This window comes from Aythya ferina (assembly GCF_964211825.1).
Source record: "Aythya ferina genome assembly, chromosome: 3".
In the NCBI taxonomy this organism is placed as follows: Eukaryota; Metazoa; Chordata; class Aves; order Anseriformes; family Anatidae; genus Aythya; species Aythya ferina.
The window spans coordinates 42,852,406-42,876,607 of NC_140298.1; the positions used below are offsets into that span (position 1 = coordinate 42,852,406).

Below are 24,202 nucleotides of genomic sequence, written 5' to 3' on the forward strand. Positions count from 1 at the left end.
GCCTCCAGGCCACCAGCATCAGCTTCAGAGCACGGCCGGGACAAGAGCCTGGCTGCAGTCCCTGCAGGCACTTCAGGATAAACTACTTGGGGTGGCCGGTGCTAGAAGTCTGGGCATCGCTGGCCCCAGCTCTGCTTCTGGCTGCGGACTTTTGAGGCTGATGATGAGCCCTGCATGGGGAAGGAGGACATCCCTGGGGACATCAAATGTTCCTCCAAGTGTCCACTCACCCCCATCACACATAGTGTGCCTGCGATACCCCTGGCTTCCCCCAGTGCACAGAGATCAGAAGCTGCTTTATTTTTCAGGTACTGAAAAGACAAAAAACAGGGTCTCCTACAGGTCTGCAGCTGCTCATTATGGGCAGCCACAGCACGGGAGATGCCTGCAGGTAGACAGGGCTGCCCCACTGCTGGCAGGGCAGCACCGCGCTTACCTGCTCCCTGTGCCCCCACCCCAAACAGGGGAGCGTATCCCTGCACTGAGCACTGGGCAACAGGTGGTGGCCACCCTGATGTGCTCCTTTTCCAGCCCCAGGAGACTTACCATGGAAATCTATACATCTGAACAGTTATTTCAGCTGGTTTTTAAATAAATTAAAAAAAAAATGCCTGTTCCATTCAAAAAACAAACAAAGAAAGAAACCCTAGCAGGTAATGTTCCATTTGTTTATTTATTTTTTTTTCCTGAGGATTAATTAATAGATGCAGCAAATCTGTAAGATATCCGAAATTTTGAACAACTGTGTTTTGAAGGCATCCTGGGAGAAAAAAGTAATTTGCAAGCAAGCTCTATTTTATCCTTTTACTAAATCTTTACTCCTCCCTGGTCGGATTTAATGCTTTCCCTCTCTCAAAACAGAGGATGCTTGTCCTGACAATTCGTAGCCTCCTGCCAACAACAGAGGGGGACAATGAAATTCTTGTTAGATGCACAATGAGGACCAGACCCGGGCTGGTGTCACTGTGAATTTTCACCCATGTGAAAACACAGCTCTGCTGTTTCCAAACAATCTTTGTCTGCGATTTCTGAAAATCCCAAGCCTGGGTGAAAGGCTAGTTTCAGGTCAAAGAAAGTGTTGTGTTTTGAAACCTGGAAAGGTGAGGTTTTAGGTTGGGTTGGGTTAGGTTGGCACTGCTCCCCCCCAGCCCCTCTTGTCGGGGGATTTGGACCCTGGCTGTGATGACAGACGTGGAGGAGCTGTGCCCCTACCCCACAGCGAGCACTGTCTGATCCACGAGGCTGCTTTTCCAACTTTTATCTGCACTTCCAGAGCAGCCTTTTCATCAACTAAACAGAAGCAGGCCCTAAAATCCACCTCATAGCACCACTTAAGCCACGCCTGAACCCTGGATCGGGGGTCTAGCAGTGAGGATTTGCCGTGTGGTGAGCAGCTCCCCACGTCCCGCGGCACTGCCGGCGGGGCACGTGCCACCAAAGCAGCCTGTAAACATGCCAAGTGCAAGGTCACCGACTACCTCCTGCTTGTCTTTTTTTTTGTCTCCAAGATCCTGAAATCTTCCTCAGGACTCGCATGGAGCAGGGAAGCCCCCTGGGAGGTACCTGGCCCCGGGAGGGGCTGTGGTTGCAGGCAGACCCCAGCGCATGAGCAGGGGAGGGCGAGGGTGTCAGGCAGGGTGAGGAAGTGGCCCTGGGTGCCCTCAGCCCCCCGGGGACGGGGTGAGCCGGGCGGGTTTCCCATAAGCGGAGTGGAAAGCTCTTTATTTAACCTGCACCCGCCACCTGCCCTCAGCCCCGGCCTTGCCTCTGTCCATCAGGGCTTGGGGCTGCGCAGGCATGCCTGGGCTACTTCTGCTGCAGGCTGAGCCAAATAAAATCCTCCGCGAGCCACCGCGGGTGAGGAAAGCTCCAGGGTTGGAAAGCTCCAGGTAACCCTTTCCCCCCGGGGCTGGGAGGAGCACGGCGCAGCGCAGCAGGCACCCACCCTGCAGCAGCACGCAGCCACCCCAGGGCTGCTCTCTGCACAATTGAGCTTTTTGTGACCCAAAATTGGACCACGGCGTCCTGCCAGTGCTTTTAGAACCCCCAGCCCACCGCCTCCCACCCTGCTCCCACCCCCGAGGTGCCACGGCGGTGAGCGATGGAAGAAGCCAAGGAAATGACGACAGAACTGCGTTAGGGGTATGACAGAATGACTGATGATTTAATGCTTCTTGAAGTTTTTTGTTTCCTTCCACAGGGCATTGGTTTTAAAAACAAACAAAACGAGGTAAAATAAATTAATTTATGTACACTTTACATACACTGTGTCACGTGGAGCTTTGCAGCAACAGTAACCAGAAATTGTTACAAAATAGAAAGTTACATGGCTGGTGCAGGTCCTCAGCAGGCTGGAACCTACAAGATTGTCATCCTGAGAGTGGTTGGCAAAGTGATCATGTAAACATGTTTAGAAGCATTTACGGTGGACAATGGATGGGCCAGCTTCATCGTACTCCTGCTTTGTGATCCACATCTGCTGGAAGGTGGACAGGGAGGCCAGGATGGAGCCACCGATCCAGACAGAGTACTTGCGCTCAGGCGGGGCGATGATCTAGAAAAAGCCGAGAGAGAGAGATGAGATCAGTGCACGTAAATGCTGCAGGCGCTGCAGGAGGGCAAAAAGAAGGCTGTGCTCGGAGACCTGTGCCTGGATCCGTTACGCTGTAGCCTTACCTTGATCTTCATTGTGCTGGGGGCCAGGGCTGTGATCTCCTTTTGCATGCGGTCAGCAATACCTGGGTACATGGTGGTACCCCCAGACATGACGTTGTTGGCGTACAGGTCCTTCCTGATGTCAATGTCGCACTTCATGATGCTGTTGTAGGTCGTCTCATGGATGCCCGCGGACTCCATGCCTGGGGGCAGGGTGAAGAGCAGGGACAAGCTCAGCGCCAAGCAGGAGCTCTGTGCCAGGGCTCAGCAGAGAGGGGGGAGCTGCCGGGGAGGGGAGAGGGAAGATGGGCACGCACCAATGAAGGAAGGCTGGAAGAGGGTTTCTGGGCAACGGAAACGTTCATTGCCGATGGTGATGACCTGCCCATCAGGCAACTCGTAGCTCTTCTCCAGGGAGGAGGAGGAGGCAGCAGTGGCCATCTCGTTCTCAAAGTCCAGCGCCACATAGCACAGCTTCTCCTTGATGTCACGGACAATCTCACGTTCAGCTGTCAGGGGGAGCAAAGGCATCAGTGATTGCAAAGAACGGAGAAACAGAAGAGCAACAGAACACCTGCAGCTCCTCCATGGGTCTGCTGGGTCTCCAGACCCCTAACCACACGCAAACGCCCAACAGGGAGCACTCCCAGCGCTTGCAACAGGGCAAGAGGCTGCAGCATCCCCAGAGGTGCAAGGGCTGGAAATGAGGGAGGATATTTTTTGGAGGGAGCGGTGCTTACCCGTGGTGACGAAGGAATAGCCACGCTCAGTCAGGATCTTCATCAGGTAGTCAGTGAGGTCGCGGCCGGCCAGATCCAAGCGCATGATGGCATGGGGCAGGGCGTACCCTTCATAGATGGGGACGTTGTGTGTCACACCATCGCCGGAGTCCAGCACGATACCTGGGAACACAAAGAGCAGACACCTGAGACACGGCCCGGGAACAGCCCCGTGCCGGGGGACAGAGCTGGTGGCAGCGACAGGGGACACGTCCTGGGTGTCCCCGGGGACGAGGGGCCATCGGGGCGCTGGCACTCACCAGTGGTACGGCCGGAGGCGTACAAGGAGAGCACAGCCTGGATGGCCACGTACATGGCGGGCACGTTGAAGGTCTCAAACATGATCTGGGTCATCTTCTCGCGGTTGGCCTTGGGGTTGAGGGGGGCCTCGGTGAGCAGGGTGGGGTGCTCCTCGGGGGCCACGCGCAGCTCGTTGTAGAAGGTGTGGTGCCAGATCTTCTCCATGTCGTCCCAGTTGGTGATGATGCCGTGCTCGATGGGGTACTTCAGGGTCAGGATACCCCTCTTGCTCTGGGCTTCGTCTCCTACGTAGGAGTCCTTCTGACCCATACCCACCATCACGCCCTGCGGGGGAAGGAAGAAAGGGGCTGAGTGACCTCAAAACGCGTCCACACACGGGGTCCGCGGCCAGCTGAGGGTCCCCTCACGATACCTGGTGGCGCGGGCGGCCCACGATGGAGGGGAACACGGCCCTGGGGGCGTCATCCCCGGCGAATCCAGCCTTCACCAGGCCGGAGCCGTTGTCGCACACGAGCGCGGTGGTCTCGTCCTCGTCGCACATGGCGGGGGCGGGCTGCGGGGGCGGGCAGGGCACGGCTCAGCCTCACGGCTCAGCCTGCGCCGTGCGGGGCCGGCGGCCGCCCCGAGCCCTCCCCGACTTACCGGTGCTGGCTGCGGGCGGTGCTGCGCGTGGGGCGGCGGCGGAGGAGCCTCCCGCTGGCCGTGCCGGGGCCGGGGCTGCGCTGTGCCGGGTGGGCGCCCGGCCGCCCCGCCGCCCTTTTATCGCGGCGCTGAGGAATGCGGCCCCGGCCGTCGCCATATTTGGGCCGCGGGGCCCGGCGCGGCCCCGGCCCGGCGCTGCCCAAAGAAGGCGCTGCTGGACGCGGCCCAGGTGAGCCCGGCCCGGCCGTAAAAGGAGCGGCCGCAGGGGGCTCCCCCCCTGCCGGCACCGGGCGCGGAGCAGCCCCCGGGGACGGCACCGGGCAGGGCAGGGCAGGGCAGGGCAGGGCGGTGGCGAGGAGGTGGGAGCCGGGGGTGAGGGTGCTGCGCCAGGAGGAGCGCCTCAGCGCCACGTTAAGTAAATGTTTGGTCAGAGATTGCCTGTGAGGCTTCACAAAGCGGCTCTGCTCTTCGCTGGTGACCAGGCTTTGAGGGGTCGCAGCCCGGCCGGTGAGGCCACGCAGATCACAGAATTATCACAGAATTTCTAGGTTGGAAGAGACCTCAAGATCATCGAGCCCAACCTCTGACCTAACACTAACAGTCCCCACTAATTCATATCACTAAGCTCTCAAAACTGTGCTCTAAAGGCACAACTTGCCAAGGCAAATCCTTCTAAACCCTTCTAAATTCTAAAATCCCTTTACACTCTAACACAGGGGAGGCAGGAGAGGAGGAAGAAAGAGTAAACCAGAAGTGTTCCCACTGCAAGGAGCCACCTGAAAGCAAGGCAGGGCTGGAGTTATTGCCTCCCGTGCCATGCAGCACAGGAAGGGTCAGTGCAGAAGCGAGCAGCTCTTCGTCTCCGTGCCCACATCCTCTGGCTTGGCAGCGTTCTTTACCTCTGGCAGCTCCCTGTCTCCTTCTGCTATACATTTTCATTCCCTGTCATGTTACTGTGTTAAATTATACGGGGGATAAAAGATGCTGTTCCCTCACGCTATTTTTCAACTCGCGTTATTATTCTTCAGTTCTGTCATCTACAGCTGGCAGTACACAAACCAGAAGCCCGAAAGCACTTAAGGGAATCACAGCCATCACATTTATTTGCAGAGCTGTGAGACTCCCGGCTTCCAAAATACAGTCAGTCGTGTTGATTAGGCTGTGACTCTGAAATCAAGTTGTGTTTGTAACAGAAATCCCGCCTAAAACATTTACACTGCTGAAAGATAAACATTCTCAATGGTCCTTCAGGGAAAGCAGACACAAGCCTAAACTTACTCTTTCCCTGTGGTTTCTCTTCATTTTCTCTTTACCCAAATACAGTCCACAGCAAAACAGTGACAGTGTTGGACTCACTAAATCAATCTAATTAGGCTGTCAGTCAGAAAACATTTTAGTTTCCAAAAGAGAGCACAAAGAAAACCACTGTACACAACGACCAACTAATAAAACCTACCACAAATGGAAATTGCCAAACTTTCCTGCTACTCTTATGACAATAGAGGATAGAAGCATGAGCATTTTGTACCATGTGTATTGCCCATCAATGAAGAAGTAACTATTTAAGAAACAAGACACACCACCTTATTCTAAAGGAGCTGTCCACACTTCTTTAGCTGTTTCAGTCAAAACCTGCTGTTTTATGTTCCAGCTTTCCTAATTGTTTCCAAGTGTGGCAAAACCAGAGCTCCTGCCTGACCTTTGATATGCAGTGGTAAATGAAGGCATCCTCCCCATACAGTAACCCGAGACAAGAGTTCTGTGTAAGAGCGACTTATTACATAATGAAACGGGGCTATTCCTCCTCGCCATTTCCAAATCCCCGACTTTTCAAGCTCCTTAACACACCAGTGAACCAATTTAACATTCCTAGCACGAGAGAACACTTAACTTCAGTTTAGGCATGGAAATTATTTTAATGAGGTTTTATTTAAGTAAACCCATTGCCCGTAGCCTTCTGTTTTGGCAATAGACAGATGAAAGGCATTGTACAAATGCCAAATACCTCCTAACCCTGCAGTAGAATAAAACATTAATTGTGAAGACTACAGGGCTGATCGCTTCCTGAGAACTTGCAGAGTGCTTTTACACCAACCGGAATAAACACATCTCACGAAGGAAGCCAAGAGCTTTGAAGCAGACTGATAGCTACGGGTGGACAGAAATGCGTCCTTCTCGAGGAAGCTTTCCTGGGCTTACCCTGTCAGTCCTAACAGAATCCAGGCAGCCGACAGTCTAGGAAGGCATGACATATCCCTGAAGGATTTTACTGCGGACAGTCAATTAAAGAGATTCCTCCTCAAGCAAAACGTGTCTAGTAAAAGTTCAGGTAGAACATATTTCAGCAGGGGACATCAATCATCTGTTACAGTATTCCCTTTCCCTTAAAGCGTTACGTTTATCAATAACATGAAACCACCTTTAAAGTGATATTTAAACAAAGAGGTGGGATTTTTCTAATGCCTTAAATGACCCACTTCTTTGAAACCACAGCTAGGAGCTGGACCCACACTTCATAATCAACCACGTAAGACAGCAGAAGAGCAGAGTTCGTTTCTTAGAACAATCTTAGAAGATGACTGCTAATGCATTTCTTTCCCATATTAGTTAGAACCTCTCTAGATAAAGCTATTCTTCCAAACATGTTCAGACTCTCAGCCCAGCTTACTGTATTAGTACAGGGAGGAGGGGAAGCAACGGAAGGGGAGCTGCGCTTTTAAAACTAGAAACTGGATTCTCTTCAACCGATTTAACTTCTGACCTTCTCAGCTGTTGGATCAAGTTGTTGCAGCAGGCATCTCGCCAGACAAGTAAAACATAAGGGCATGCAACTTGCTCTGCATTCATTCTCTTCATGTTAAGCTACTTGCAAAGGAAAGGTGCAACGTGACAGATTAAAGTTAACACTGATTTAACTTAAAAATTAAAATCTGCTACCACCCAGAATAACTAAAATGGATTTATTGATTTTGTCTTCCCACATTAGAGATAATGGGGACAATGTGGTGGTAAAAAAAAAAAAAAAAAAAAAAAAAAAAAAAAAAAAAAAGAAAAAAAGGAGACTCTCAGTAGCATCAACTAGTAAGAAACAAGTCGCCGAGTAAGGACGATCATGCTGGACTCTCACTTCCATTAACTGCTCTCTAGGTTTCTTGCCAGTCAAGCCGTTACAGTGAATGACTGCCCGGTGAGCTCTTAAATCTCATTTTTAACATGTGTTCTAGAAATACTGATATAGTTTATGTGAAAGTTGCAAGGTTTTTATCCATCTATTTTTTCAAAACACTGTAAAAATTATTATAAAACATAAAACCAGGAATACTAAAAGAATGGCATTCCTACTGGAGCAGGGGATTGCCAATGAGAACTGTGCCTTATGGCCGTCACTGACAAGCTGAGTGACAAACGACAAGCCAGCTCTCCTTACAGTAATCTTTAATGCAAAATTTAAATTACCTAGTTTCTACAGCAGAAGGTATATCCACACATTGCACAATGCACATAGAGTGTTGGGAATGGAGCTATTTTATATAATTGTTTCTTCAGCAAGCTATACAATCATCCAGCGTTAATGTTTTCAGTATGTTCTCTGAACTGAAATCGCAGCCCCTGTGAAGTGAGAGCAAGAGTTAACACCTCCTTCGGTGGGTTCCACATTTCACCCCGCGTGTCTGTGTATCTGACTGTCAGGTAGGACTCATACTAATGAAGATATAAAATGAAATAGCAAGTTTACAAGATGTATGGAAAATGAAAACTTTATTTTTCTTTTGCCTTAAAATGCACCCCGACTCTCCTGAGTGGTGTGTCGATGTTTATAAAACTAAGACCAAGTATATTACTCTCCATAGCCTTTATTACAAAGTTTTAGCAAAACAACAATGTAAAAAAACGTAGACATGAATTCAACAGTACTTTAGAAAAAAATATTTTTAAAAGTGTCAATCATCATGCTTGCCCCTGAACGTAGAATTCATAGTTTGCCTTTAACACAAACGCGAAGTAAGGATTATTTTTCAAGTGGTCAAGTTCATTTGCTTGCAGGAAGTCCTTCACCTCTGGTAAATATTCGCTTAGCTGAACTCCTGCAAAACAAAACCTTAAATTACCAAACTGATAAAAGTACTTTGCATTACCGTTTAAGATCATTTTAAGTAAACACTCACTTCTGCCTTTTTTGGGATTGAGAGGATCAAATTCTAGCATGCACGTTAAGAAATGCAATAACAATTAGGTATCTTGTAAAACTGAGTCCAAAAAATACTTCCTGCTCAAACAAAGCTCCCCAGTGATTTTCTCCTTAAATTCATTATTAAAAATAAAATTCTTAAACATGAAATCTATATCATTATGTATCATTTCACAAAGGAAATATAAAATCAGTCAAATAAATACTTCCAGTTATCAGTTGCAACATTTTAGCTTAAGCTGTGAGAATCTCACAAGAGGGGTAGAAATTGATAGGATTGAACTGTTCTGAAGAATGTAATTTTTGTATTTCTGGTGTGGTGCCGTCTTGAATCTGGAAAGAGGGCATTTGTAGTAGTATTAAAATCTGATGTATTTATTTTTAAAACTTTAAAGTTGCTTATTCCTTGTCCTCCCTGCCATTCCCTCCCCAAAGCTGTAACTTCTATGACCACAGCTTCTTATGGGCATTTTTAGTTTAGTGGCAGTCATGGTGGCATGCACCTTGATTTTGCTTTTTGGAAGAAAAACATAAAAAACATTTAAGCTAAAATAGTTCACACTCTTCTGAGTGACAGATGATTAAATATCAATCCTTTATCTTACAGAAGATATGCATTTGACTGCAGAAGACAAGCTTTACTACGCAATAAAAAACCATGCAAAATCTGACAGCTGCCCTACTAAGCCAATAATTTGAGGGCACTGAAATTGTAACCAAGAAATTAGCTCATCTCTTTAATGTCCTCAGCATTTCACAGAGAGAATTATAATAATACGGGAATTAGTTATCTAGTGGAATGCATATGGAGGTTTGTATTACTCTAAGAATTCACTTATGCTACTTTTCTTTTATATTAGTGTTCATTTTAAGTAGTTTTGTAGTTTTTGAAACACTACATTTCAAGAAGTTAATCTTTTCAAGTTCACACTGAAGTACACTTTACCTTCTTTCAATAGTTTTTGTAAGATTTTCACAAATATACTATCTTTAGATGCTTCAATTGGATCATCTCTACCTTCTGAGCTGGACCATCTGCAAGTCAAAGAATAATTTGTTAAGAGAATTGCATAGGTAAAAATCAAATGCAAATAAGAAAAAATATACAGAAAATCCAGTGAGTTATCAAAGGTGATTATGTTCACATAAGCGTTATGTGCTTGGCTATACCTCAGAGCAAGAGGTTTCTTTATCTTGAGTTACTTATTCCAAGAGTAGGACTGTAATAACCGCACTACAATAACGTGGTCTAGTTAGAAGGACAATGGAAATGCTTACCGCCTTCTAAATCATAAACACAAACATTATTTCTTTGATAAAAACACAAGTATTACCCATCAAGACAAAAATTACTTATTCTCGGTAATTACTGATTGAGATGAAAGTAGAGATTTATCTTCTGGTAGAATAAACCGAGAGCAGGAATTTGCTCAGTGGTTTCAAATTTTGGTTTCAAAATGTGAGGAAAAAAATATATAATACAAGTTGCAGTCCTGTAACAGCAGGCAAACAAGAATACGAGTTTCATTTGTGATTAAATGCGAAAAACTTATGAATGCAAGTCTCATCTGCGATAAGAAAGCTCCAAACATTTTTCTAAGAGAAATGTTATTTTAAGGAACACTTTCATTTTTACAGAGCTCTGTATGTAGCAGCTTTAAGTCAACATCAGCCTAACTTACTTTGCTGTGGTTCTGCCCTTTCAGTTCTTAAAACTCCTTGCTCCCTATGTTAAACCACCACATGAGAACAGTCATGTCAGTTCCTAAACTAACATGAATTTTCCTTTGGCTAAGAAGACGTGGCTCAGATGTGGACCTGCCTCCCAGACTCTTACTGCTAAATCCTCCATACTTCACTGAAACCACAGTTTTACCCCGGATGTCACTTTCACTCCAAAATTTCTAGATCTTCATCATTAACCCTACTGAGAAGAGTCTGAGGGAAGGAGGCAGTGAAGGGGGAAAGGGTGATGATGGTTCCTTCTCCTAGGCACTGAGGAGGAGGGATAATGAGAGCCCTACCAGAATGGCAGGAACACGTTCAACCAAAAACAGGTAGAAAACAGATGCCACCCTTAAAGGTAGGTTCTGTAATACATCAAATACGTCATTTCAGACACTAATGAACAGAATGAACAGTACCTTTTGAAACAGTGACTGACCTCTTTGTAAGCCTTTGTGAGCCTTGCTGGACAGGAAACTCAACTGGGAGATCAAGCTTTCCAAACACTAACTAGTACAAAGCGATCTCAAATTGTACCTGTTTAGCTAGAGGAGCAGGCAACACGTTGTCAGCACTGTACATAATTTGAATGGTTTGAATATTGCATCCAAATCTGTTCCTGGTTCAGGGTAGACAGGACACAAACCAATTACTGGCTTGGTGCCATGCAGGGATTCTAGATACCTCTGTCTTGAAATTAACAGGAAAGAATTAACAGGAAAGGAAGAAAACAGAATTGTAGAAGTGATATCTGCATTAGTTGCTCTTAAAAAGCTTCATCTTGAGATGCTTCAAAGTTTCAACATTGATCGCTGCTTTTACTTTTGCACAGGGTTCAAGAATGAGAGCTGTATGGCTACATCTCTGCTTCTCGGGTGTTGAAAATGCATAGGAGGTTGCCAGTGAGCTAAGCAAAGTATTACTTTTTTTTTTTTTTTTAAATGGAGGTTTCCACACACTTTCTAACCAGTTACTTTATACTGTATAAACCTCACACTATGAAATTCAATCTTTTCAATGAGCTGAAGAATAGTACACCAATGTGTAGTTCTGGAAAAACCATCACAAATACTCCTGGTAATTTTTATTCACATTGCACTCACCCATCTCTTCGGAGAGCCATGCAGAGAATTTTAAGTTTCAGATCATTTACATCCACTTCCTCTTCCTTGACATCACGTAAGGAAAAAAAGAGAGGTAATTTTAAGATTTGTTTAAAAAGCAATCACTGTGTCACACAGATTACACCAATCAATTAGATTCTTCAAGTACTGCACTTTTTTTTTTTTTTTTTTTTTTTTTTAAAACACCTCCTGTTTTAACAGATGAGCTGCTGAAACTGTTGAACCACTCAAGACAGTTCATTTCCATTTGAAGACATGGCTCAGGCTTTCTACATCCCCACACAATTGCTTTAGACCAACTACCAACTATTTGAAAAAAGGGTATATTCCAAAGCACAATCAACTACCTGTATGTAAAAGTTTATTCTAGGCAAGTTTTATTTTAACATTTCTTAAATGGTGACTAAACTCAAGGCTCTTTTCTTGGTGTGGCCAAGCTAATTGACGTGCATTAGCACACACCATTAGGATGTGTATTTTATGACTACATTAATAAATGTCTTCAAAAAATATACACTTGTCTTGGAAAGGTCAGTCCATTCTTTGCAGAGAAACTTTGAGATAATTGGTGTCAGAGACCCTTTTAAGATTTCATGACAGAAGAGACCATGCATTTTTTTTTCACCTCCCAATGTCCTAAAGCATCACAGATATTTTAAATTCCCCTCATAAAGCTAAAATCTCTTGCCTTTAGGAGCCTGGAAGCAAGAGGATGGGCCTTGTCTTTAGACTTTTGCTGGAGAAAAGCTAGGAAAACTGGTGAACACATATGCATTCTTAAAAGTGCTGTAAATTGCACTTGTATCCATTACGGATAACCAAACCGAACCCTATGTTTAGCTGAACTCATCTCTGCAAAAACTAAGCTAAGCCATCATTTGCTGAATGGTTCTACCTAAGTTACGAGACTTAAATATCAGAGCAAAAAAATAATTTTGAGATCTCATGTTCCTTTTTCCTTCTTCAAAGACATAAAAAAGCCAATATAGTTGTTGTGATGTTGGTGAAATGGGGAGTCAAAATTTAAGAGGAACATTAGTTTTAGTTAAAATTAAAGACTGAACCAAAATGAGTTTACTCAGATTTATTTTACTGCAAAAAATTATGTTTTAATTATTTAATGCAAAATTCGAATTCTACTTTGTAAAATTGGAGGGAAAAGTCAAAAAATTATACTGAATTTTCTTTTTAATCTACTTTCTCTTTAAAGCAACTCAATGTAAATGACAAAGCAGTAATACTCCATGGTACAAAATACAGTATAGTAGTGAACACAAGAAAAATGAACAGATTCATGTATAAATAAATACTAGTTAATAAATAGTAAATAAATGTTATTCAAAAGAAAATTCGATTTAAAAATTAAATTAAAAGCAGCTAAAAAAAATCGAAGTTAGAGATGTTTCTAGTCATCAAACCAAAATTACTGAAGTTCCATTACTGAAATGGAACAATGGTTTTATAAAGCACTAATAAAATCAGTTATTTTTTTTCAACTTGGATTCCTCCTACCCAGACAAACACGAGCTGGGATAATCAGAAAAAAGCTCTCATTTTCAATTACCAAGGAATACAGTCCAACTGATCAATAAGAGAAATCTGAAATAGTTTGCTGAAATAATACAGCTGCTGCTTTTTAGTGAAGGTTGCTTTTAATTCTGGTTTGATGTTTCTCAGAAGTTGATTTATTCATGCTTACTGGAAAGTTTCTCCTGGCAAGTTACCAGATCATACAGTGAGATGCAGCGAGCACTTCGAGCTTAGGATAACAAATCTGTGGTTCAGTGCTATTTACGTGTTAAAAAGTTGGTGTCCTTTATTCCACGTTATCTCATAAACAATTAGAGAAGCTGCCACTAGGGATGATGCATGAACTGAACAACTGAAAACAGATAATTTTTGTCCTGTTTGCAGGAAGCCTGTAGGGAAGCAAGGCTCTAAAAAAGAAACTAGACTATAAATGGGAACTGAAGAAGAGGAGTGTCATTTTTCTTCAATGATCTAAAACACACTTGGCATTAAATCTCCAGTGACTTAAAAACAAACCAAAAAACACATTAGGGACTATTTTTAACTACCGTACACTAAGCCAATATGTTCTTAACTAACTACAGATGCAACATCCTCGCTTAAATGATCAAAAAAAGGTCTCCGGATTAGAAACTCTTCAAAACCTTTTCCTACCTCATCAATGTATTCCAGTAGATCAAGCGCTTTCTTGAAGTCATACTCGTTGGCCCTTCTGTTCTCATCACATATGTACATCTACGACATGAACGATTAACGTAGAGAATTATTTTTAGCCTACACACTAATGTAACTGATATCATGAACAACTCATTGTGGGAAGACCACCATGTATTTTCCACTTACATGACCTTCTCATGAAAATATGCCTTGATTCAATTGCAAGTATTTTTATGGTAAGGAATATACTTAAGGTTTTAGAGCAGCATTCCACGTACATGACAATGGTCTGTGGACAAATGACATTGGATATAAGGCTGCTAGGTTTCAAATTTAAGTGCCATTTAAGGCTGTAACATTCCTGGACTACTGGAGCTAGAGCTCAGCTCCACAAATAAAATGAGCTCTCAGAATCACTTTGGCAATTAAAGCTGGAAGCAGTACATAAGCACACGTACTGCCTTTCACCTTTTACAAACAGGTACATTTGCTGTTCACATTTCATTTACCTCCTTACCCGTAAACAACGTTTTAGATTAGTACTTGAAAGCAAAACTAATATTAATGCACTGTTTGTTTACACTTTCCAAGTTTCATTCTAGCATTGCAAGTAGCAAGTAAGAACATGGGTTTGACAGAGACAATTCGGAAGGAACGCTGGCACGGTGCCAGCACTTGTCAAAACATGACACTTCTTACTCTTCTGTAATCCCACAGAGAAGCTTCACTGAAAGACAGAGGTAACAACTTCAGAATCTATTGACTCTTCATATTGTTCTAAGAAAACAGGGAAGATTCTAACAGGTGCAATACCAGCTCCTAATTTTCCACAAGATTACAGAAAATTAATGAGTTGCTAAATTAACAGACAAGGCGTGGTTGGTTTTACACCATATTGTTGCTAGTCAACAAATATTTTTGTATGCATCACTGGATGATAAAATAAGGCTACTGGCTCCCAGCTCCCACCAGAAAGGAGGGTGGAGGAGCAGTCAGCTCTATTGATGGCAGAATTGGAACAAGTTGCTTTTTTGTTGCTGTTGTTCATTGTTTTTAAAGACAGAAAGACTGTGGGTGCTCTTTGCAACAGGTGACCAAAAGCCCCTTCTTGCTTCCAGCCCTTTCTTTTTGTAGACTGTAGCATCTTTCTTCATTAAGTTGGAATTCTTTGTTCCCTCTGCTTTTCTTGTTTTGCCCCACTGAGGATGTGACAGAAGTTAAAAATTATCTCATTTCCAAAAACTGGTTTAGATCAGAAAGACAGCTTCTGGCACTGATTTGATCTGCAGCTTCTCCTAGCAGCACTCAAAACCACACGTGCAACAAGGAAATTTTGCACTAAAAAATATTTTGAAATTTGCTGTAGGTAAACAAAGAAAAATATAAACAATTTCATATGTCAGATCTTTAGGCAGTTAGCAAGTCAAGTAAGACATAAAAACAGCCATGATCTCATTTATTTTATAACACCAGAGTAGAAAATATACTGGAACTTCATGTAATGGAGAAAACAGGAGATACTTACATCAATGAGCTGAGATGCAGACAGCACTGGCATATCATTGAGATTCAACTGTTTCTCTAGCAGTAACTGCTCAGGGAGTGTCTCCTGATGTAACAAAAAGCGTTCCTGTTCCGATATTTCTTGTAGTCATTTAAGGAAATAAATGCTTCATGTTATTAAAATGTGATAATAAATCCTACGGCACAGCAACAACTGCCAAGTCACAATATTTTTCAGGTCTACAAATATTTCTTATGAATTTGGACACTTACATGTTGCTTATGCACACAAATACTTCTACTGCACTACTGTCATCCCAGCAAACTAGTTGTTACTTTCCAGTCAGGTTCCCAATGCAAAGCTGACTGATAGCTTTTTTTTTTTCCCCCCTCAAAACCAAAAAACAGATACGTAGGATTGGAGGGATGCTATGGCACTAGGCAGGAAAGCAAGCCGGCTATGATTTATAAGAGTCACATTCTGGCTGAATATCTGTGCAATGGAGTTGCTGCATCCCATGAATTATTCCTTTCTGAATGGATTTATTTTCCAGTACAGCCTGAAACCTATTAGGCTGAAACAGAATCAACACAGAGTAACTTCACCCACAGTACATGAATTCCACTCCCAGGTCCACTGCATGGTAAAAATGGAAAAATAATTCTGAAGGAGTATTTTAGCTGTTCAAGTGGATGAGCAGAATGTGGCAAAAATAATTACTCCTTCTTTATAAATGCAAAGCCTATACACAAAAAGCATAAATTTAAAAAGCTATGCCCTCTGTCATACAGAAGTGTGTACCAGAATAAAATCCACACCAAATTTTGGTAGTCAGTCTTGAAATAAAGCTTTGCTTTCCCCATTTTTCTAAGGTTTTCCTATTTAAGGATGAGATTAGTCACATCAGCATTGGCATATATTTTGAATGTTGCATTCATACAGAGATTAGATGCAACATTTTATAATTTAAAAGCCAAGCAATAAATTATTATTACAATCTAAAAATAAATTTGTGACACCTACTTAGCTATCAGTTATTCTAGGCCTTTTTCTACAAGACCTCATTCAAGAATTGTACCTAACAGCCGTAGATAAACACGCAGTTTCATAGAAGCAAGTTTGAGATACAATCTTCAGTAATATTTTAAAGCTTCCCCCTGGTGGCCAGTATTAGTTTAACTATTAGTGTAGGGTATTTGCTCTTCCACAAACTCACAGTAGGAAAGGGGTATTTTCAAGCGTGACAGTGAGGTCAGAGCAGTGGAACTGCTGTATTTGGTAATGAAGCAGAGCAGGAATTCCCAATTTTTCCATTAATATCTTTTCAGTTAGATCATAATGAAACACTGCCGCTAGCCATGCTAGAAAGTACTGAGGAAGCACTTCTTGATCACAAATTTACGTATTTGCAGGTAACACTATTACAATATAACATATATACACCATTTCCTTAGAGCCTAAGGGTCTCAGGACCTGAGTGGAATTCAAAATTGGTAACTCCTCAATAATTAGGCTTTAAGAAGTTGATTTATTTTTACCTTGTATATGAAATATAAAATGCAGCTTCATAAAAAAATGTTGTGAATGGTTTAGAAGCTTCATCTGCTTTAGAACTGTCTAATGACTTTTCCAAAAAAAAAAAATAAACAAAAACAAACCAACAACTTTGCAGCCTGCTATTTATGGCAATAGCATATTATCAGGAAAAGTAAAAAGGTGAAAGTTTCCCAATGTCACAGTCCTAACTCACCGGGGAAGGTGAATACTGAGGTTATTGCCTTATGCTGTTTTCCTCACCATTCCCACAATGAGTAAAGTCATCAGCCCAATGTAACCTTTAGCCAGAGCCCTCATGCCATTAAGCCAGAGCCCTCATGCTCAGAAAATGAACTATTCACAAAAATGTGACTTTAATTCAGTAACTTCATTAATCTATTCTTCACATTACTCTGTTTTTATTTCTTACCTTCTATCTTTTCTTGCAGTATTTCTTCTGAGAAGTCAGATGCCAGTGCAGCTAATTTGCTCAAGCCAAGAAGCGTTTTCTTCTTTGCAAAATACCTGGTCTCCATGTTTGCTAAAGTCTGCAGTGTTCTGTGAGCCTGAAATTAATAAACATGTGAGAGATCAGCTGTAGAAGTTAACATCAGAAGGTTAACAGGCAAGAAGGACCTAACTTGAACTGCAGTCTCAGCTATTTATGATTTATAGTACTATAACGTGTTATTTATTAGAAGTCATGCAACTTGCAAATTAAAATGCTGCATTACACTATTTAGGAAGACATGTAGGTCTCTCTTTCGGTAACACCTCTCAAAACTATCTTGTGATTAAAGATAAGCTGCAACTTCACATATTATTCCTCTGGGATTCTATTAAAGACTTCACCATAAAATCCAGGCAAATATGCCTTGACAGAACAACTTTGCATACAGATTATTTATTTGTTAATTCAGGAATTTGGCATACATATAACTATTTTTCAACCCCTGTAGTAACCCAACAGATGTGCAAGAATTTACTTGTACGTCTGACAAAGGAACAAAAAAATTCTGAGCACCTACTCCGAAATGAGCAATCCAGACTGAATTACTTCTAGAATCCTGGCCTCCTCCTTCGTAGTGCTTTGCTATAAAAAAAACTCAGTCTACACCAATTGAGTAAGTAATAGATTCCCAAACACTTCAGTTACTTGTAATATATATAGATTCCTTCCTGATCAAACTCTTATATTTTGTGTTTTCCTATTTATTTATTTTAAATGGGTATATGATTCTCAACCTATAATTTATAATAGGATGTTACTATCCTTTGCATATTTAATGAACGTGCATATGAATTGGAAGAAGAATTGGCCATTTTCTTTAGATTGTTTATCTAAACAATCTAAATCCATGTTAAAGTGAAAAGTATTCATACATCTAGCAGAAGGAAGACTGACCAACAGGAAGTAGGAGAAGAATGGTGCAGCCTACAAGGCTACAAAAGAACCAAGCTGAAAACCAAAACAGCATTAATCTATCCACATACTCCTCTAAAAATAAACTGCTTTCAAATTATGAATATACATGAATGTTTTTTTTCTTACTAATTTTTACTGCATGGTTGAAAAGCAGCCCTAATTTCCATCACATGATGCAGTGGCTTATATGATGCACCAGATGGTGCCTGGAGGGGGGCTTTTGGTACTCCATTAATAATCTGTGACATTTCTCTCCTCGCTCACCTAGTTAAGCATCATTCCTTTGTTCAAGAATTAGGTAACCTGCATACTCGAACATATACCTGACACAGTGGTTGAAAGTTTTACCATATGATGTTTCAGTTTGGTTGCATTAAGAAAGCCTACCTTTTGCAAATCCTGACTATTGATTTCATGTAACCAGCTCAGATGCTCATGCGCTTGCAAGAAACTGGCCAGCTGTCCATGCTGAGCAATAGGCTGGGATAACAGCTTCCCTCGCTTCCCTTTTTCTAAGTACCAGCGAAACAGGAAATCTGAAAAATTCTGAATAGGAAAACAAACAGATTATAAAATTTACCTTTAAATATTTTGTTTGTCTTTAAAGGCAAAATACATTCTGTGAAGCAACTGGTTACAACATGGGATAACTTGCTTAAAAAAAAAAAAAAGACTGAAAAAAATACTGTTGATGAAAAAGGAGTTAAGTACTGTTAGAAACACAAGCTTTAAAGAATTCATCTGCTACGGATGCTGATACATGCATCCAAGTTTGTCCTTAAATGGAAATAAAGGAAATGCCAAGCAAATTCTTTGGTAACCCTCAAGATTGAAAACAGGTATCACCTCACTCACAAATTCAAACTAACGTCTTCACCTGTTCCTTTCCACCACTCATTCCTTTCCACCGCTCAGAACTCTGTGTTAACTACTTCGTTTCATACTTGAAAGCTTATTTTTCTATCACTGTTTTGAAACATTCCCTCCTATCTCCAGCTGAACCTGCAACCTTACTTCTCCTAGTCATTGTTAGAAAAAAATAAATCTTGTTCTGTAACCAAAAACATCCCTCAAAACTATTTTATCCTCAAGAACTTCAGTGTGAGATAACTGATCAGGATTTATGTTTATGATTTAATTTAGACTTCTCAGAGTAATCTTGGAATAATGCTAAGCTTTAATTGCATTAACAATTAAAAAAAATAGTCTGAAGACTTTATCTATTGATCTATTCTGCTCTACATTTGTCATGTTAACTTCTTTTCAGAAAGTTTTTAAGTAATAAAAAAACAAACAAAACATAAAAAATCCACAGCACCACCAGTATTTGAGACAACTGAGAACAAATGGAGAATTCTTCAGCAGTGTGTGTATTTGATTCTTGCGACTAAAAATGTTTGCTTTCATTTCTGTCCACTACTGATACTTTAAATGGTTCTTATTAAACACCCTTTTTGTACTCTCTTCATTAGGAAACCTAATAATGAGCATTCTTCATTCCATAACTGTTATGGAAAGCTAAACAAAAATTGAGGTCACTAATTCTTAAATTTGGAAACCTTTTTCCCCAACCTCCCTGACCTCAAGTAGTCTCTTTACCTTTTTCCTTCCATTTTCCAATTTTTCAGTACATGTAAAAATGTTTACACTGAATTTTGACAGATATTGGAAAAATTGCCCAACAAGCAACTGACATGACAACAAAAAAGAACACAGCGACACTTCTGCTTCCTACTCTTCTCAACTCTATTTATACATTTAACAATCTCCTCTCCTCTTTTGGAAGTTATCCCTAAATTTGTATTACATTAGTTTAATAAAACAAAATTTTTGACTACAATACTTCAGCAAACAAGTTACAAAATGCTGAAAGACGTCAAGAGTGACACAGTGCAAGTGATGCACGAAGGTCCCCAAAACCCTTTTGTCTATACAGCTAACATCCATATTTCTGTTGACTTTTTTTTTTTTTTTTTTTTTTTAAAGCTCAGGTCCAAATACTCCATTAAGTTCTGCAAGATGAATCTCAGTCCCAATTTTCCACATTTCATTCTGTACGTATATGTAAACACACACACTAAACAAATATTACTATTATTATTTTTTCTTTTCAAAACTTCAGGCATAAACTTATTATCAAACGCTGTCTAAAGGAAACAGGGAAAAAAAAAAAAGAGGTACCTGATCTGCAAACTGACTCATGTAACGTTGTAATCTGGCCTGGTTGTCTGTCTGCTCACACATTTGCACCAGGATATCAAAGTCACAGTACTTCTCTGCTAAAGCAGCCGCCATCTGATACTGTCCCAGGGAAACTATGTAACCAAGAAGAAAAAGAACTTATATCACACATGCTCATCTTCAGCTGTTACAGGATGTCTGAGTAAAATGAAAACAAATTTCAGGTGTTCACATCAAGGAAATATTTCATACATCCCCTACACACATGCAAGTTTACACACCTACCACCTCTGTTCCACAGTACAAGGGGGGAGAAGTTTAAAATACAAAATCTTTTTTAGGGGCGGACGTCAACAAGTGACTTAGTATCTTGATTAATAACCATTTAGTTACACAAAGCAAAAAAGGAGCTGGCAAAAGCTTTTGATAACATATAGAACAACTAAACACTATGGAACCTGTATTCAAAATATATTGCTTGAACTTACTTTTTGGTTCTATTAAATACATTTTAATCTTATGTTCAATCAAAAGTTCATATTTCCTCTCAAACAAAACTAAGTATTCTGTTAACTTATGTATTTACAAACTAACATAGCCCATGAATGTCAGTAAAACTGAGACAGTTAAGAGATTTTTCTTGAAGTTTAGTCTAATAATCACTGACTGTTAACATATTTAGTCTTATTTATAGCGTATTATTCATTATTAGTTAAAAAAAATAAAGTCTAAGTTTACTAAAGTACATTTTCTTCGAGTTATTTCCACTCAACAAGAGGGGCTTTGCTGTCAGTTACTCATTAAAGACTTGACCACATCTGACATGTTAAACAAGCCTAGCTACATAATCAGGTTTCTAAAATTAACACTTTTTCTGATAAACACTAAAAAAGGTTTCAGATGTTTATAATTTTTGTTTCCAACTATCAACAATATAAACATTCAAAAGTCTATTACATTTTCAGTCATCTAGCACAGGACATAAATCCTGCCACAAAAATGTAACAAGTCAGCAGAATTAAAAAATTAAAGCAGGGATGCTTTATTAGAGGTATGGGCATGGATGCAATCTTGTATGGAATTCTGCCATCTGTTTTGCAAATATCCCATTAAATCAGAAAAACTAGTCATTAATACTCTGAAGGCAAATGTGAAACAAATTGAATTCATACACAAATACCATTTACTCTATTAGGTTTGCATCGTTTCCTCATGAAATGGAACATTTAATCCTTGCATTAAAGGAAAACAAACATTACTTACGGAAAGGAGACAAGAGTTCTGATCTTTTCTGCACATATTCCATTTCCAAATTGCTGTATCTCTCTTGATCAGCAGGTCGGTCCACGGATTTCAGCTGAGAAACATAGCCATCTAGAAAGCAATCCAGCAGTGCCACCAACTGTTCAGCCACAATGCTACGTAAGTTACTGTCCACCTGAGGATACACCATCTTCAGAATGATCCCGTGCTGGCGTGTTATTGCTGCACGTAAGCTGCTAGACGCTTGGAAAGAAAACACAGTAAATATTAAAACAACTATCTCACCACCAAAGGAATCCATCCTGAAGTATAAAAAAGTTGCTAGGTACAATTAAAAAGAAAAATAAAAGCTAATAAGTATCTTAAGGTCAAAATCAGAACAATACTAGAATAATCCTGCAGGTCACATACTCCCATCTTCCTTCTAATGTTAAACATATCCATTTAATCACTCAGTTTCATTGATCAAACCTCCAGCTTCTCCCATTCTTACTGACAAAATTTAAGATTAAGTTAATATTCAGACTGGAATTCACATTTTCCAGAACACATCTCTACTAAACAAAAAATACTTTTCATGTTTACTAAGTAAGTAATAGAGATTTCTCACCTGTCCATGGAATATATTCAGGTTCCCTCTCTGGAAGCTCTCCTGTTTTATATAAAGAGGCTCTAGATTGACGATACTGGCAGGCAGCTTGCAGCATATCCTGTTTAAAGGTAAGGAAATAAATGTTTTAGTTCATCTGCATATACATGGCTATAAAATATGCTGTCTTTTATAATCCTGAAGCATTATTTTAATAGCCCCTTCTTTCTCCGTTATACAGAAAGGTACACGCTGTCTGAGTAAGAAACTTCTGTTCTGAAGCACAAGCTCTTCACTCTTTGCTACGTACACATGCTTTCACAGCTTCTCAAACTCTCTTCTTCAGTGGTTCAGGAGGAAAAGGCCCCTAATTCCACAGAGGACCATCTCTTTTTTCCTAATATATTCAGGCACGCAAAATTTGTATTCACTTTTCTCATGTCAGTAGCTCAAATGAATTCCTTAACATTTGACCCTCCCTTCCCAAAACCATTTTAGTTAATGCAGTTCAGTACCTTAATGATGTTGTTCACATTGACAACTATCTGGGCCCACTCAACTGATTCAATATGCGTATCTTTCAAGATTTGCTCCTCCTCTTCCAGTAAGCATTCAAAGATGGAATCTATCTGGGACACCTTAAAACAGAAAGAAAAATTGAAAAATAAAAAATCAAAGTATACGTCAAAGTACTCCAACTTCCACTACATGTTATACTACACAGTAATTCAGAAATAAAAGGGTTCGTTCTGCTCAGTCTGTTGTTCTTACCTCTCGAAAGAAAACATCTGCAGGAGTAAGACTTGGAGGAATGTCGCACTCCCTTTTGTTTAAGGCAATCAGAATAGCAGCATTCACTAAATCAGGCAGCCTGGAGTGATGATTCTTGAGAATAATGGCAGCTGCTAGTTTTTCTGCGTGCTCACAGAGCAACAATCGAGTTGCCATTGTCATCCCTCGGACTGGAAAACTGCCCAGTCGTTCAAATACGCCAACCTTTTAAAAAACAAAACAGAACAAAAAAAACCATGACATACACTTTCAACAATGAACTAGAAAGAATTATTTTTCTCTTAAGAATTCTTGTGTGTGCTGATACAAGAACAGTAAAAATCTTACCTGATGAAGAAACTCAATGAAGAAGGAATGAGCTTTTGTCTTATCCTCTAACTGATGAAGAAGAATGAGGGATGTGTTGCTGAACCCAGCTGCTTCTAGAAAGAAAAAAATAAATCATAGAATATTTTATATCTTAATTTGTTTGACCACTATCTTTGCCTCTGAGATAAACATATTTCTGTAAATTTCTATATTGCTACCACACTCGTATTTTTCTTTAAATATATGAACAAACATTTACTTATTGCTTACCGTGCTCTTTAATGTGGCTGTTGAGCTCTGCCATATTTCAAGTAAAGCCTTTAGAAGTCAAATATCTTTAGATCAGCACGACTATTCTGAAGTGCTCATTAATTCATTACGCTGCTAAAACAGCAGCTTACTCAAGTTTTAGTATAATTAAGATTTTTATCATCATGGTGGGCTCGCTATTGCTAAATTTATTATGCCCTAGACCACAGCTACTACAAAAGAAAGCGTGCAGCAAGAGGTACTCAGGCCTAATGCCTAATTGCCCGAACAATTCCACTGCACCACATAAGTAGCTACCCAACACCACGCTACTTTTCTTCCTCCTCAAATGAGATTGCTTCTGAGAAGTGTTTTACAGAAATATTCTTCTGTCCAAAAATTAGGTCTTCTAAGGAGTCAGCAAGGGCGATGGAAGCTTTTCCATGAGCATCCCCACAGGTAGCTCACCTCAGTGGAGCTTTCCAGAGGTGAAATTATTTTCTTATTTTAAAAATTTCTTATATTCCACATATGCTTTAAGCCAAAGACTACTAAGATAGAAAACTCAGAAGAACTATCACTATGAGCAAAATTAGCAAAACTGTTTTCAAGAAGCAGTGAACTTTCCCTTCTTCCTCTAGCCAGGAATAAATGCAGATAAATTGCCAAGTTAAAGATGAAATTAAGATTCAGAAAATACTAAAGACTTGATGCCTGACAATTTCTAACTAGCCGCCAGGAAGCAGCAACAGCAGGAAGCATCATCCATCTGCATATGCAGATTTCAAATG

The 24,202-nt window shown here is 40.9% G+C and overlaps 2 protein-coding genes across 3 annotated transcripts in view; both read right to left on the reverse strand.

The window, feature by feature from the left end:
- Positions 1-2,136: 2,136 nt before the first annotated feature.
- On the reverse strand, positions 2,137-4,442 carry ACTA1 (actin alpha 1, skeletal muscle). Its single transcript, XM_084513155.1, has 7 exons — positions 4,338-4,442; positions 4,108-4,248; positions 3,695-4,019; positions 3,396-3,557; positions 2,973-3,164; positions 2,677-2,858; positions 2,137-2,554 (listed from the first exon to the last, which is right to left on the reverse strand). The coding sequence occupies exons 2-7, from the start codon at positions 4,234-4,236 to the stop codon at positions 2,411-2,413; spliced, it is 1,134 nt and encodes a 377-aa protein (XP_084369281.1). The 5' UTR covers positions 4,237-4,248; positions 4,338-4,442; the 3' UTR covers positions 2,137-2,410.
- Positions 4,443-8,079: 3,637 nt separating this feature from the next.
- NUP133 (nucleoporin 133) overlaps positions 8,080-24,202 on the reverse strand; it is a 31,983-nt gene continuing 15,860 nt past the window's right edge. For both annotated transcript variants that reach the window (XM_084513157.1, XM_084513156.1), the window contains exons 14-26: positions 23,181-23,275; positions 22,833-23,057; positions 22,577-22,699; positions 22,083-22,182; positions 21,473-21,715; positions 20,210-20,343; positions 18,416-18,574; positions 17,033-17,168; positions 15,088-15,206; positions 13,560-13,640; positions 11,355-11,419; positions 9,473-9,561; positions 8,080-8,422 (exon numbers count right to left, since the gene is read on the reverse strand). In XM_084513157.1, the coding sequence (XP_084369283.1) occupies positions 8,286-8,422; positions 9,473-9,561; positions 11,355-11,419; positions 13,560-13,640; positions 15,088-15,206; positions 17,033-17,168; positions 18,416-18,574; positions 20,210-20,343; positions 21,473-21,715; positions 22,083-22,182; positions 22,577-22,699; positions 22,833-23,057; positions 23,181-23,275 (1,706 nt within the window). In that variant the 3' untranslated portion in view covers positions 8,080-8,285. The remainder of the gene's footprint in view (positions 8,423-9,472; positions 9,562-11,354; positions 11,420-13,559; positions 13,641-15,087; positions 15,207-17,032; positions 17,169-18,415; positions 18,575-20,209; positions 20,344-21,472; positions 21,716-22,082; positions 22,183-22,576; positions 22,700-22,832; positions 23,058-23,180; positions 23,276-24,202) is intronic.

Bases quoted from the DNA above. Each gene is read 5' to 3' on its own strand.
- ACTA1 (XM_084513155.1), bottom strand. From the start codon at position 4,236: ATGTGCGACGAGGACGAGACCACCGCGCTCGTGTGCGACAACGGCTCC. The intron at 3,165-3,395 runs GTAAGCACCGCT...TCCCCCTGACAG, and splicing joins CTATTCCTTCGTCACCACGG to CTGAACGTGAGATTGTCCGT. The intron at 2,555-2,676 runs GTAAGGCTACAG...GGCTTTTTCTAG, and splicing joins CCAGCACAATGAAGATCAAG to ATCATCGCCCCGCCTGAGCG.